The sequence below is a fragment of the Gastrolobium bilobum genome, unplaced genomic scaffold, assembly GCF_033153095.1.
Source record: "Gastrolobium bilobum isolate Gb01-03AN ecotype WA unplaced genomic scaffold, APGP_CSIRO_Gbil_v1 utg18312, whole genome shotgun sequence".
Lineage (NCBI taxonomy): Eukaryota > Viridiplantae > Streptophyta > Magnoliopsida > Fabales > Fabaceae > Gastrolobium > Gastrolobium bilobum.
The window spans coordinates 56186-68200 of NW_026899031.1; the positions used below are offsets into that span (position 1 = coordinate 56186).

Consider the following 12015-nt stretch of genomic DNA (forward strand, 5'->3'; position numbering starts at 1 on the left):
ACAGCAATATTCTAAATCTGGGAATTGGGCTGCGTACGCGTTATTTGAGGTATCACACACAGAGGAACAACAGAAAAGGTTCAGCGGATTCATAGCCATTTCAGGGGAGTTATTTTAACCTTTCCAGTTTATTTTCAATTTTAGTTGTAAATTTTTTTTTGTTTTTAATTTTATTTTCTGCTATGCGAAAGCACATTTCAGATTTAGATGTGCTACTCAGTCAATTCCTTGGTTGAAAATGAGGAAGCGTTGCATGATATATAGTGTTTGTCATGACATTGCATAGAGCATGAATAGAGATTATGATTGCTCGTTTGTTTGATTTCTGCGTTAATAATGGATAACGATGCTTGGAATGAAATTAAGAGGAGTCTAGTTTGATACCACAGCTTGTGAGATTTGTGCCTATACAGTTAAATTTATTTTTAGAGTGTCCTCACTGCAGTAGTACTCTAGAACTTGATCTAATTCTCTCTAATGCATGTGTTGATTGAAGCTATTAGCTTATGGCCAAATAGCCACCTGAGAAATCATCCATTGCTAGCCATGTTGAGCCTTAGACCATTTTGGTTCAATTACCTGATTAAATTGTTTAGACCACTTCCATCAGAACTTACCTTGGTTGAGATTGAAATGTCAATAATCACAAGTTAGAATGATTAAGGTAAGCTCCACTAGAAGTTAAACAGTTGAAAAGGAAAAGAAAAGAATAGTTCTTACGTGAATTTAAAGAGAGAGGAAAAATAAATTGCAAAAAAAAAAAACTGAAAAGCAATGATGGAGAAAAAGGTGAGAAAAAGGATGAATCATGAGTTCAAATAAATAGTGGAACTGAAACTTGAAATGAGAGATGATTGAGTCTTAATAAAAATGGTGTTTCAATCTCAATAATTATTCAGCTACTCTCCAAAAGATCCTAACCTTAAGTCAAGCCAAGTTATAATCTTAAGAAGCCCTTTTGATCAATCATGCATGTGTTAATGTTCCTCATCTTCAGGAACTTGAGAAAAAGGATCAAGCTTATGGTAGTACAACAGTTGTGATGGAATGAGTGATGATTAATACCCCCAAACACCGAGTGATGAGTGAATATTATGTCTTGTGAGGGGTAATCAAGTTAGACTCTGATATTTGAATGTAGTTGATAAGCATCATCTTAAGTTTGATGTGGAAATCATTCATGCTTAGTATAGTAATCTTTATGATTGTCTGTGTAATGCTATGCTTGATTAATTGAACCTTGCTTCCTATGCTTTAATTCTGTTTATTGCTGAGGACAACAACATCTAAGTCTGGGAATTGTTTGATGTGCGTCTAGCATATGATGCTTTCTAACTTAAAAGAAGCAAGGAATTAATCATAAATGTGTGAAAATAAGTCATAAATGCAAGAAATATTGATTATTCCTTCTCAATCATTCTCTCACTCAATTTATATGTTTTAATAGCAGGAAACGCCACAAAAGGAAGCAAAAGAGAGAAGTTCAATTTTCCAGCTGGCGCACGGTGCGCAGGACCTGGCGCACGGTGCGCAGGACCTGGCGCACGGTGCACCATTTTATGCAAATCGTCCCTATATCCTGGCGCACGGTGCGCGGGCATGGCGCACGATGCGCGGGACCTGGCGCACGGTGCGCCGTTTGACAGCTTCAGTTCTGTTTTCTCATGCAAAGTGCGCCAAACTTGGCGCAAAGTGCGTGGGCGATACTTTTCAATTTTAATCTGATGCGAATTACTCAAAAAGGAGGCCCAATTAGAGAGCAATTGAAAGTAGGTTTTCCCAAAACCTAATAAAAGGATCAGAAACAGAGGAAGAAGAACTTTTGACAACAAGGAAGAGAAAAACAACAAAGAGAGTGAGAATTCTTGGGAGCTTCTTGGAGTTTCAAAGATTCGATCGATCAAGTCGGAAGATCTTCATCTTCTCTCTTCTTTAGGTTCTTAATTTTATTTTCTTTTATGATTATTTTGTCAATCATGAACATGTCTGGCTAGTTTTAATAATTGTGGTAAGGGTCACAACCCTTGATGTGAACCCCTTGTGATTTGGTTAAATTTATATTCATCTATGTTAATTGAGTTTATTTTACTTTGTTCTTCATCTTATAATTCTTCTAGAACTGATCACTCTTTTAGGATTGCGAGGGTTAGAGTTTTCAATATGAATATTAGAATTCTAATTCCTGACAAGAGGTAAGATAACTGTTCATGTATGCACTAGGGATAGGCTACATGAACCGCAAACGTGAAAGATTCGCTGATTCGAAGGCTCAACTTAAAAAGGGATTTCTAAGGGATTAGGATTCTAATAGGGTTGATAAGGTTAAGATCATTAAGGAATTAAGGCTTAACCAATTAAATAAAAGATAGTGAATCGTTTGTTCAATTGCATAATTAAATGTAAACGTCAATTCAAGTTACAAGGTGGAGATCATAAAGGTGTTGGCGTCTCTTTACCGCAATATTTTCTTAAATACTTTCTCAACCTTTAATCTTTTGTTCTTTAATTCTAAAAGAACCTTGCATCATTTAAATTTTCTTGAATTGTTTTCATTATTTCACAAACCACAATTGTTCTTAAACTATTTTGATTAATCCAACAAGAGAGGAATAGTTATAATAACTGCGGTGCCTCAATCCTCGTGGAGACGATACTCTACTCATCATTTTTATTACTTGGTACGATCGGGGCACTTGCCGATTCTACGCAACAATACATAACCAATTAATCTTGGATTTTAATTAAAAATAAGTTCTTCTCCATTTCAATTATAACAAGTGTCAGTATATATAAACCCTAAAATAGAAATTTGATTTTTTTTCAAATATTATCTAGGGTATCTACCCATTGCAGCTGCTTGCAAAAGCCAAAAGCTTTGCAGCTGATGTTGATTGGATTTGCAACTCTTTTGGAGAATGGAGACAACAAGTACTTAATAATTACAATAAAATTAAACATTATAATCTGAACTTGTAGGCTAACTCGGTCCAGTACTGCCCCGTCTCATGCCAGGCCCGAATTTTTTTCACATTAATATTGTTTGTCTAATTTGCATGCTTTGTTGGGATATTTAGACTAAAATAATTCATTTTGACATATTTACTTGTTTATATAGGTTTATTAAATATATTTTTTAAATTCATTTTCAAATATTACTTAAAATTAAAAGCTATATATAATTCAAAAAGTATATTAAATATCTATTATTAAAAAGTAATTACAAAATTATCATCTTTTAAAACAAATAACTATTATTTATATATTTTTATAAAAAGAAGTTAGGTGCGATTAGATACCGAGGGTAGATCCCCGAACCTTTTAAAAAAAATTTGGAAGAAATTTCAGATTTCACTAACAGGTCTTCTCCCTGACTAGCTTATAGCGATATTCAAACTCACGCTCATATAGAATATTTTAAACACGCTTTAAAAATATTTATAAGCATTCATTTAAAAAAAAATTAAAATCATTTTGAAAATTAAGCCAACAAAAAGATGACACGCCTTGCAGTTATTTATATATATGTCCATAGAGTTTTTGAAATGCTTGTGTTTGGATCATTTTATTTACAAAAGTAATAATTGTTTTAATTTTAAGTTTTTAAAATACCAATTTTTTTAAAAATAAAATAAAAGCATAATTTTTAAGAAAATTTAATTCTTATATCAAAGAATTCAAACCACGTGACTCAGAATTCCAGAAAGATAAACATCGAAGAGTAGAAACAGCAATGTCAGTAGTATATGACGCTTGGTCTTGTAAACACATTTTATTATTGTAGACAAATCAGAGTTACTTATGCATCTTTTAGAGTTCAGATTAGTAGTGGGACACTGAGAATTTTTATTTTATTTTTTTGAGATTATTTATCGGTAATTCCATAAATTTTATATGAACTAATTCAAAATTTGGAGCGATCGGGTCCGGGATTAAAATTTTAAATTCTTCTAAAAAATGATAATGTAAATGACCAAGTACATACTCTTATCCCCACATGCTAAATTTTTATGTGTCAATTGAGCTACCACTAAAACCTTTAATTCTACAAGATCATAAGACTATTTTTTAAGTCCCGTGATCATCCAAAACTTCTTTTATTGTATGAAAATGACTTGTAACCATTTTCTTACCTCTTTCTTTCGTTTTGTTTTTTCCTTTCTATCTCTTTCTCAATATTTATAAATGTTGATAAGGTTTTACCTATTTAATGGGAGGAAAGAAAAAGATAAATAGTAATACAACATTTTTACACTAGATAAGGAGAAAGTTAATATGAAAGCATTTATATTAGGCCTAATGCTATTTACGTAGTCATGAAAAGGAATGGCCCATCTCTTCCTAGCTGGCACATTCACTCTTAATTATTGCAACCTTTCATCCTCAATGGCAAGACTAATATAGTAATGCTGAATTACATTCTTCTTTAAGGTTAAGGGTCCATTTTAATCAATTTTTGCTTTAATTAAAGGTTATAAATAAGTGTTAATTTGAATTTGATGTGAAAAAAAATGTAAAAATAATAATAATTATAAGTATAGTCAATTTTAAAGAAAATTAATTGAGAAAATCTATTTATATATAACCTCTTTATGCACTCTACTCCTTTTTTTTTTCTTTTTTATCAAATTAAATTAATATATTTTCACTTTTATTCATTATTCAATCAAAGACATTCATACTTTCTTTAATTTCTTTGATCAAGGCACAAATTTCTTGAATTAATATTAGACATAACAAGATTTTTTAAAATGCCAATAAAATAATTTTCTATTAATTGAATTATATTTTGAGATTTTTCAAAACTAAAAATTTTAGATGCATGTATTTTCATATTTTAACTTTTTTCATTATCAGTAAAATAATTATTGGTCATTTAAATAAATATTTCCTTAAAAAAAAATTTGTCTTGTATATTTTTATATTTTATCTATATTTTGAAACAACTGTATAATATATGGGATACTTGATAGTTATGTTTAAGTTTGTTAATTCATAATCAAATTTAAGATAAATTTTTTTATTTAACTTATATAAAAGAGTCGTGTTTACATATCAAATCATAAAAGAAATATAAATGATTTTTTTTTAGAAAAATATAATTAATTTAAAAATCACTAATTTTAGACTAGAAAATGTGTTTATCTACATATTTGAAAGGGCCATAGGATGCTGCTATGTTAAAATACTGATAACCTCAAAGCGAAGCAACGTTAGTAACACAATTCTAAAATCTTACATCGATATTATTAAATAAAACTCACTCTTGACTCATAAAATTAAAATATAATCTCATATTAAATATAATCTTACATCTGACATCAATATTTAATATTTTTTTATTATTAAATATAATCTCATATTAATGTTATTAAATAATATGAACTTATATTAATATAAAATTAATTTAATAATGAAAATGTGTTAAAAAGGAAATATTTAAAGGACGGTTGGGGCTATCAAAACAAAAAAGGACGGTTGGCATTCACATTTGCTTTTTCTTTGAGAGTAAGCAGAGCTCGACATCACCCTTCTCTCTGTCTCTCTGTGTGTGTGTTTTCTTTGATCTTTCAAGTTCAATGAGATCGTGCACCAAACACAGCCATATTTAGTGTCAGTGAGAGGCTTGCCACCGGAATCCGAAGAGTTCTCTACCTTTTGGTAGTGGCTGTCACAATTTCTTTCATTTTTTTTTTTTTTTGGATTACTCCACTGGTTTCCGGGACTTCGCTCTGACTATGTCCAGTCCGACCCGGGTAGGTTATCTAGCATTGGCAGGTTAGTCTTCCGGTGAAGATTTTCTGCATACACAAGGTCTCGAACTCGAGTCCTTGCTTAAGCGAACCCAAGTACCCACTTGAGTCAACCCTGTTGGTATTTCTTTCTTTCTTTCATCTTTTTGTTTCTGCAAATTGTATAACAATTGTATAAGAACTGAGAAAGTAAACCAGCGAAAGGCTTAGGAGCATCATGGCTTACGTCAATGAGCAACCCAGTTATGTGCCACCCGAGCTGGTAAGTTGTTCACCGAATGCTTGCAACACAAGGTACTATTGCTATTTGATAGAGATGAGACATGATTTCAACCATGACATACCTGTTCATGACATTGTTCTTTCAATGGGGAATGAACTTGACTCAGAAATCACAAGCACATCATTTGATATGTTTGTTGACAAGGGGAACATGTCAGTAAACCTCACACATGTAGAAACCATTGATCTTAGCCCAAATGAGGTATGCTTACATGCGATTTTTTCATGATATGTTAAAGAAGACTCAATGTAGTGTTATATATATTTGAATATTTTTATTTTACAGGTTCAAAAATGTAGAAGATTTCAAACCACCCTCTTTAGGATCCTTGTGGATAGGTCCGTGAAAAAGTTAATTTGTGCTTCAGATGAGTTTAGTTTGGGAGGTAATCCTGAGATTGATTATCTTTTGCTCCCAGCCACTGCTAAACACCAAAGATCTTCAAGTTCAATTGTTGATTGGAAGCCTATTTCTTCCTTTCCCTTTTCACCTGAAAGCGCATGCGATTGTAAGTATCATTTTGATGATGAGTGGACCAAAACTGGTTTAGTTTGCTCTTGCAAACTTAAAAATTGTGTGGTCTCCACTCCTCATAATGGTTCTATTTATATAATTAGTGATATAGTGGAGTTGAATGGAAACTCACATCTAGTGCCCCTAAGAGGTAGCACAGCTACTACTTTCAAGGAGTACTTCAAAAACAAGTAAGTATGTTTTTGTAGCTGATTTATCTACTTGTCATTGAGCTCTGTAGATAACTTTGGTTCTTTTTCAAAATTTCAGATATAGCATAGAATTGAGTTTTGAAGATCAATCCCTACTTCAGAGAAGAAGTGTTTTTAAAGTGAACAATTACCTGGTGTGGTGCAGACAAAAGAAGGAAAAAGGTTTAAATTCTAATCTTGGTTGCTCGTATCTTCTTTTCCTGATATTGCCTTTTGTGACTGAAATCACCTAAGAAATATGGAAAAGCTTTTTAATCCTTGCTCTCCATAAATGCATGTAGGATATCATGTCCTCTGGCTAATCTAACATTAATATAAAAATTCTGTTTTAGGGAGAGTTATCGAGTGCAATGACTATTTTATGTTTTCTTTGATTGATTGTTGCTTGAATATGATTATTAACCATAAAAAAAGGTTCTGCCCATGATGGTACTGTGAAACCAATGCGCTTAATATGAAGAATTCAATCATACAAGAGTTTTGATGATAACAAACAAGCATATAAGCGATGTTAAGGATAATACAACTCGCAACAATCAAAAGCCCAAGGAAGCAATTCACACAAGTCAACAAGAGCAAATCAGTCAACACACAAGATCATCATTGATTCATTCTCTTGAGAGCTTAGATCTAAATGTAAAGGTAATTGATTAATGATGCATAAAAGAGCTCAAAGGGTAATTAACTCTATGCATGCAATATTCATGTCATCTATCACTTGAAAGCCTTAATTGTTATGAAAAATATCCTTGACATGTTTAATAACTTCAAAACATCTTGTACAAGTCAAGGAAATACATTGAAAGTGATTAGAGACCAAAAGGAATACTTTACAACTCATAAAACTGCATAATTAAAGAAAGTATTCGAATACTTCATTGTCTGTATTCGAATACTCATGCTGAGAACAAAGTATTCGAATACTGTGAGAAAAGTATTCGAATACCAGTTGAAGTATTCGAATACCTCACGAATAGTATTCGAATACTTACTGGACAGTAAGCAGTATAACTGCTATAAACGGCTATAAACGACTAGTTTTGCGAAAATGTGTGTTCAAAGGGTCATGGGAGGCCTCTATAAATAGTGATCACTATTCACATTGATGGGACACTTTTTTCTAATCATTATTCTTGCTCTATTTCAAATCATCTGCTTACTTTTTATCATCTTGATCATAAATCACCTTTGAGCTCTAATCTTGTGTCATTAATCAATACCTATAAGCTTCAACTTGTATAATCTGTACTTCAAGAGTACATATCCCTTTCTAAATACTCTCAATCTGTTCATTTGTGTTAAGGGTAGTGAGACCCTAGTGAAAGAGGTTGCTCATAACCTAAGTAAGTGAGTGGAAGTGTAAAGGTTTCAAGAATCGATATTCTTGAAGGTTGTAGTGGTTTGTCAAGCACCCTTGAAGCTTGATAATTTAGTGGAAAATTGAACGGGCGATTTCAATCTGGACGTAGGTCACAGTGGTGGATACCGAACCAGGATATATAATGTTTGTAATCTCTCTAACTCTTCATCTCTTTATATTAGCATTATTTGATCACTTGAACCTTTTATCTCTTCTCTTTACATACCATTTGCTTGTGTTAATTTCTATTCTCTAAACTCTGCTTGTGTCAAATTATATTATTCTAAGAAAATCGATTTCAAGAAAGGAAGTGAGGCACTTTACGAAAATATTTTTAAAACTCAATTCACCCCCCTCTTGAGTTTGAGGCCACTTGTCCAACAAGTGGTATCAAAGCTTTGACTCTTGTATAAAGAGCTTAACCGCTTCAAGAGTAAAGATGGTCTCTTTAAACAATGATATGCCTCTTGAGGGAACTTCAACTTCAAGACCTCCTTCTTTAATGGCACCGATTATGCTTATTGGAAAAGTAGAATGCAAATTTTTCTTGAGTCAATTGATTTAAAAATTTGGAACATTGTTGATGAGGGATATACGGCTCCCACTAAAAAGGATGAAAGCAACAACGATGTTCCAAAAACTTTAAAGGAATTTTCGGAAGAAGAAAGTAAAGAAGCAAATTGGAATGCTAAGGATAGAAACTTAATTACCAATGCTTTGGGTAGAGATGAATATTTTCGTGTAGCTTCTTGCAAAACCGCAAAAGAAATGTGGGATGTGCTTGAAGTAACACATGAAGGAACTAGTGAAGTTAAAGTCTCTAAAATTCTAGGATTTACTAGAGAATTTGAATTATTTGAAATGAATGATGGTGAAACTATTCATAGCATGCAAAAAAGGCTAACCCATATTGTTACTCGTTTGGATGCTTTAGGAGCTTCATACAATAATTTTCAAATGATCACTAAAGTCTTGAGGAGCTTGAATAGGGATTGGCAACCTAAGGTGACGGCTATTTATGAATCAAAAGATTTGAAGAATATGTCCATTGCTACACTCTTTGGAAAGCTTCAAGAGCATGAGCTAGAATTAGCAAGACTAACTTTGAAGGAGCAAGCCAAGAAGAAAAGCAAAGGATTAGCTTTGCAAGCCACTAGCTTCAAATCTCAAGTGGAGGAGGAGAAGGAAAAGGAGCCATCTGAAGATGAATTAGATGAAGATGAAATGAGTTTCTTTGTAAAAAAGTATGGAAAATTCTTCAAGAAGAAGAACTTTCAAAGAAGACCTCCATTTCCTCCAAAGAGAAGATTCAAGGATGAAGGAGCTTCTCAACCTCCTCACACATGTTATGAATGTGGAAAAACCGGACACTTCAAAGCCGATTGCCCTAAGCTTCAAAAGAAAGAAAAGAGTGACAAGAATCAATTCAAAGATAGGAAAAATTATAAAAAGAAGGCGTATAAGGCTTGTGATGAAGATTCAAGCTCATCCGATGATTCAAGCAATGAAGAAGCTAATGTATGCTTCTTGCAAGACTCTAAAACCTCAAATGATGTAAGCAAAGGAATGCAACATATGTGCTTCATGACAATTGAAAATGGCAATGAGTCGGAATCCGAGGTAAACTCCACTTGCTCTTCTATATCTCCTTCATATGATGAATTGCAAAATCTATTTGATGAATTACATAGTGAATCTTTAGAGCATGTTAAATCTCTTAGAGAAATGAGAAAGACCATTGTCTCCTTAGAAAAACAAATTGCATGCTCAAACAAAGAAGTAAAAGAGTTAAAAGATGAAAATGAAACACTTAAATTGATTGATGCTAGTACAAATTGCATTAAATGTTTATCATTAAATGATCATGCATCATCATCATCATGTACTTCATGTGAAAAGCTAACTAGTGAAATTGATGACTTAAACAATGTGCTAAGCAAGTTTACATGTGGTAGAGACAACTTAAATGTATTGCTTGGAAAACAAAGATGTATGTTTAACAAATCCGGCTTAGGATTCGACACTAACATACAAGAAAAATCCTATAAGAACTTCTTCATATCACCATCTTACATGACTAGTAGTCCTTTCATTAAATGCTATCATTGCGGTGGAAAAGGACATAGTGCATCAACATGTAAAATTAGAAAGAATGGAATTAGTGGTCAAAAGAAAGTATCGGTCCCTAAGGGAACTAAACCCATGACTAACACACAAGGACCCAAACAAATTTGGATACCAAAGATTAAATGTTAAATTTGTTTTGTAGGTATGCTTAAAGAGTTCTTCATCTAAATGGGTATTGGATAGTGGTTGCTCAAGACATATGACGGGAGACATTACCAAATTTCTTTCAATTACAAGGAAGGATCATGGACATGTATCTTATGGAGACAATAACAAAGGAAAGATCCTTGGCATTGGGAAAGTTGGTAACTCCTCATCAACTTGTATAGAAAATGTTTAGCTTGTTGATGGTCTTAGACATAACTTGCTTAGTATTAGTCAATTATGTGACAAAGACTTTAAAATTGTTTTTGATTCTAAATGTTGCAAAATTGAAAATTTAAATGATGGGCAAGTTAAGTTTAAAGGCTATAGAGTGGATAATATCTATATGATTGATTTAGATGGTATGCCTTCAAATGACGATAATTGCTTGGTTAGTAAAGAAAATGATTCATGGTTGTGGCACAAAAGAATTGCACACATTGGCATGAGTCACTTAAATAAGTTGATTTCTAAAGACTTAGTAATTGGTCTTCCAAAGCTTAAATTTCAAAATGACAAGTTATGTGATGCATGTGTAATGGAAAAACAAGTAAAGGCTTCTTTCAAATCCAAAGATATTGTTTCAACCATTAGGCCTTTACAACTTTTACACATGGATCTTTTTGGGCCCACACAAACATTATTTCTTACTCATAAAAGCGAAGCTTTTCAAGCATTTAGAAAACTAGCCAAGTTTATTCAAAATGATAAATCTTTGAACATCGTTTCTATTAGAAGTGATCATGGGGGAGAATTTCAAAATCAAGACTTTGAAATCTTTTGTGATGAAAATGGAATTCAACACAATTTTTCCACTCCTAGGACTCCACAACAAAATGGAGTTGTAGAAAGGAAAAATCGTGTCTTGCAAGGACAATGATAAATGAAAACAATCTTCCAAAATACTTTTGGGCGGATGCCGTAAGCACCGCTTGCTATGTTATGAACCGTGCATTAATTAGACCCATTTTAAAGAAAACTCCCTATGAATTTTACAAAGGAAGAAAACCAAATATTTCACATTTTCATATTTTTGGTTGCAAGTGTTTGTTTTAAACAATGGAAGAGATAACCTTGGCAAATTTGATTCAAAATCCGATGAAGGTACATTTCTAGGATATTCACTCACAAGTAAAGCATTTAGAATCTATAACAAAAGAACTATGGTACTTGAAGAATCAATTCATGTGATTTTTGATGAGACTAACCCTTCGTTGTCAAGAAAAGAAAATTATGATGATGATATTGTAGAAATCTTGGGCAACATGAACTTAAATGACAAAAAGCAAGAGGATGAACACAAAGAGAAGGAGCAAAATCAAAATGAAGGAACCTCTCAAGCCAATAAGAATGAATGTGATCTTCCAAAGGATTGGAAATCGGCAAAAGGTCACCCCATTGATGCGGTAATAGGTGACATGTCAAAATGGGTAACTACTAGAAACTCCATTAGAAATATTTGTAATCATTTAGCATTTGTTTCACAAATTGAACCTAGAACCATTGATGAAGCAATTATTGATGAACATTGGTTCTTGGCCGTGCAAGAAGAATTAAATCAATTTGAAAGAAACCAAGTTTGGGAACTCTTACCAAGGCCCAATGATTACTCAATAATTGGCACTA

General features: G+C 32.7%; 2 protein-coding genes across 2 annotated transcripts; both read left to right on the plus strand.

The window, feature by feature from the left end:
• Nucleotides 1-5967: 5967 nt before the first annotated feature.
• On the plus strand, nt 5968-6991 carry LOC133286373 (endoribonuclease Dicer homolog 2-like). Its single transcript, XM_061483776.1, has 3 exons — nt 5968-6234; nt 6319-6737; nt 6817-6991. The coding sequence occupies exons 1-3, from the start codon at nt 5968-5970 to the stop codon at nt 6989-6991; spliced, it is 861 nt and encodes a 286-aa protein (XP_061339760.1).
• A 1661-nt stretch (nt 6992-8652) lies between these two features.
• Nucleotides 8653-10585, plus strand: LOC133286374 (uncharacterized). Its single transcript, XM_061483777.1, has 3 exons — nt 8653-9529; nt 9596-10086; nt 10388-10585. The coding sequence occupies exons 1-3, from the start codon at nt 8653-8655 to the stop codon at nt 10583-10585; spliced, it is 1566 nt and encodes a 521-aa protein (XP_061339761.1).
• Nucleotides 10586-12015: the final 1430 nt, after the last annotated feature.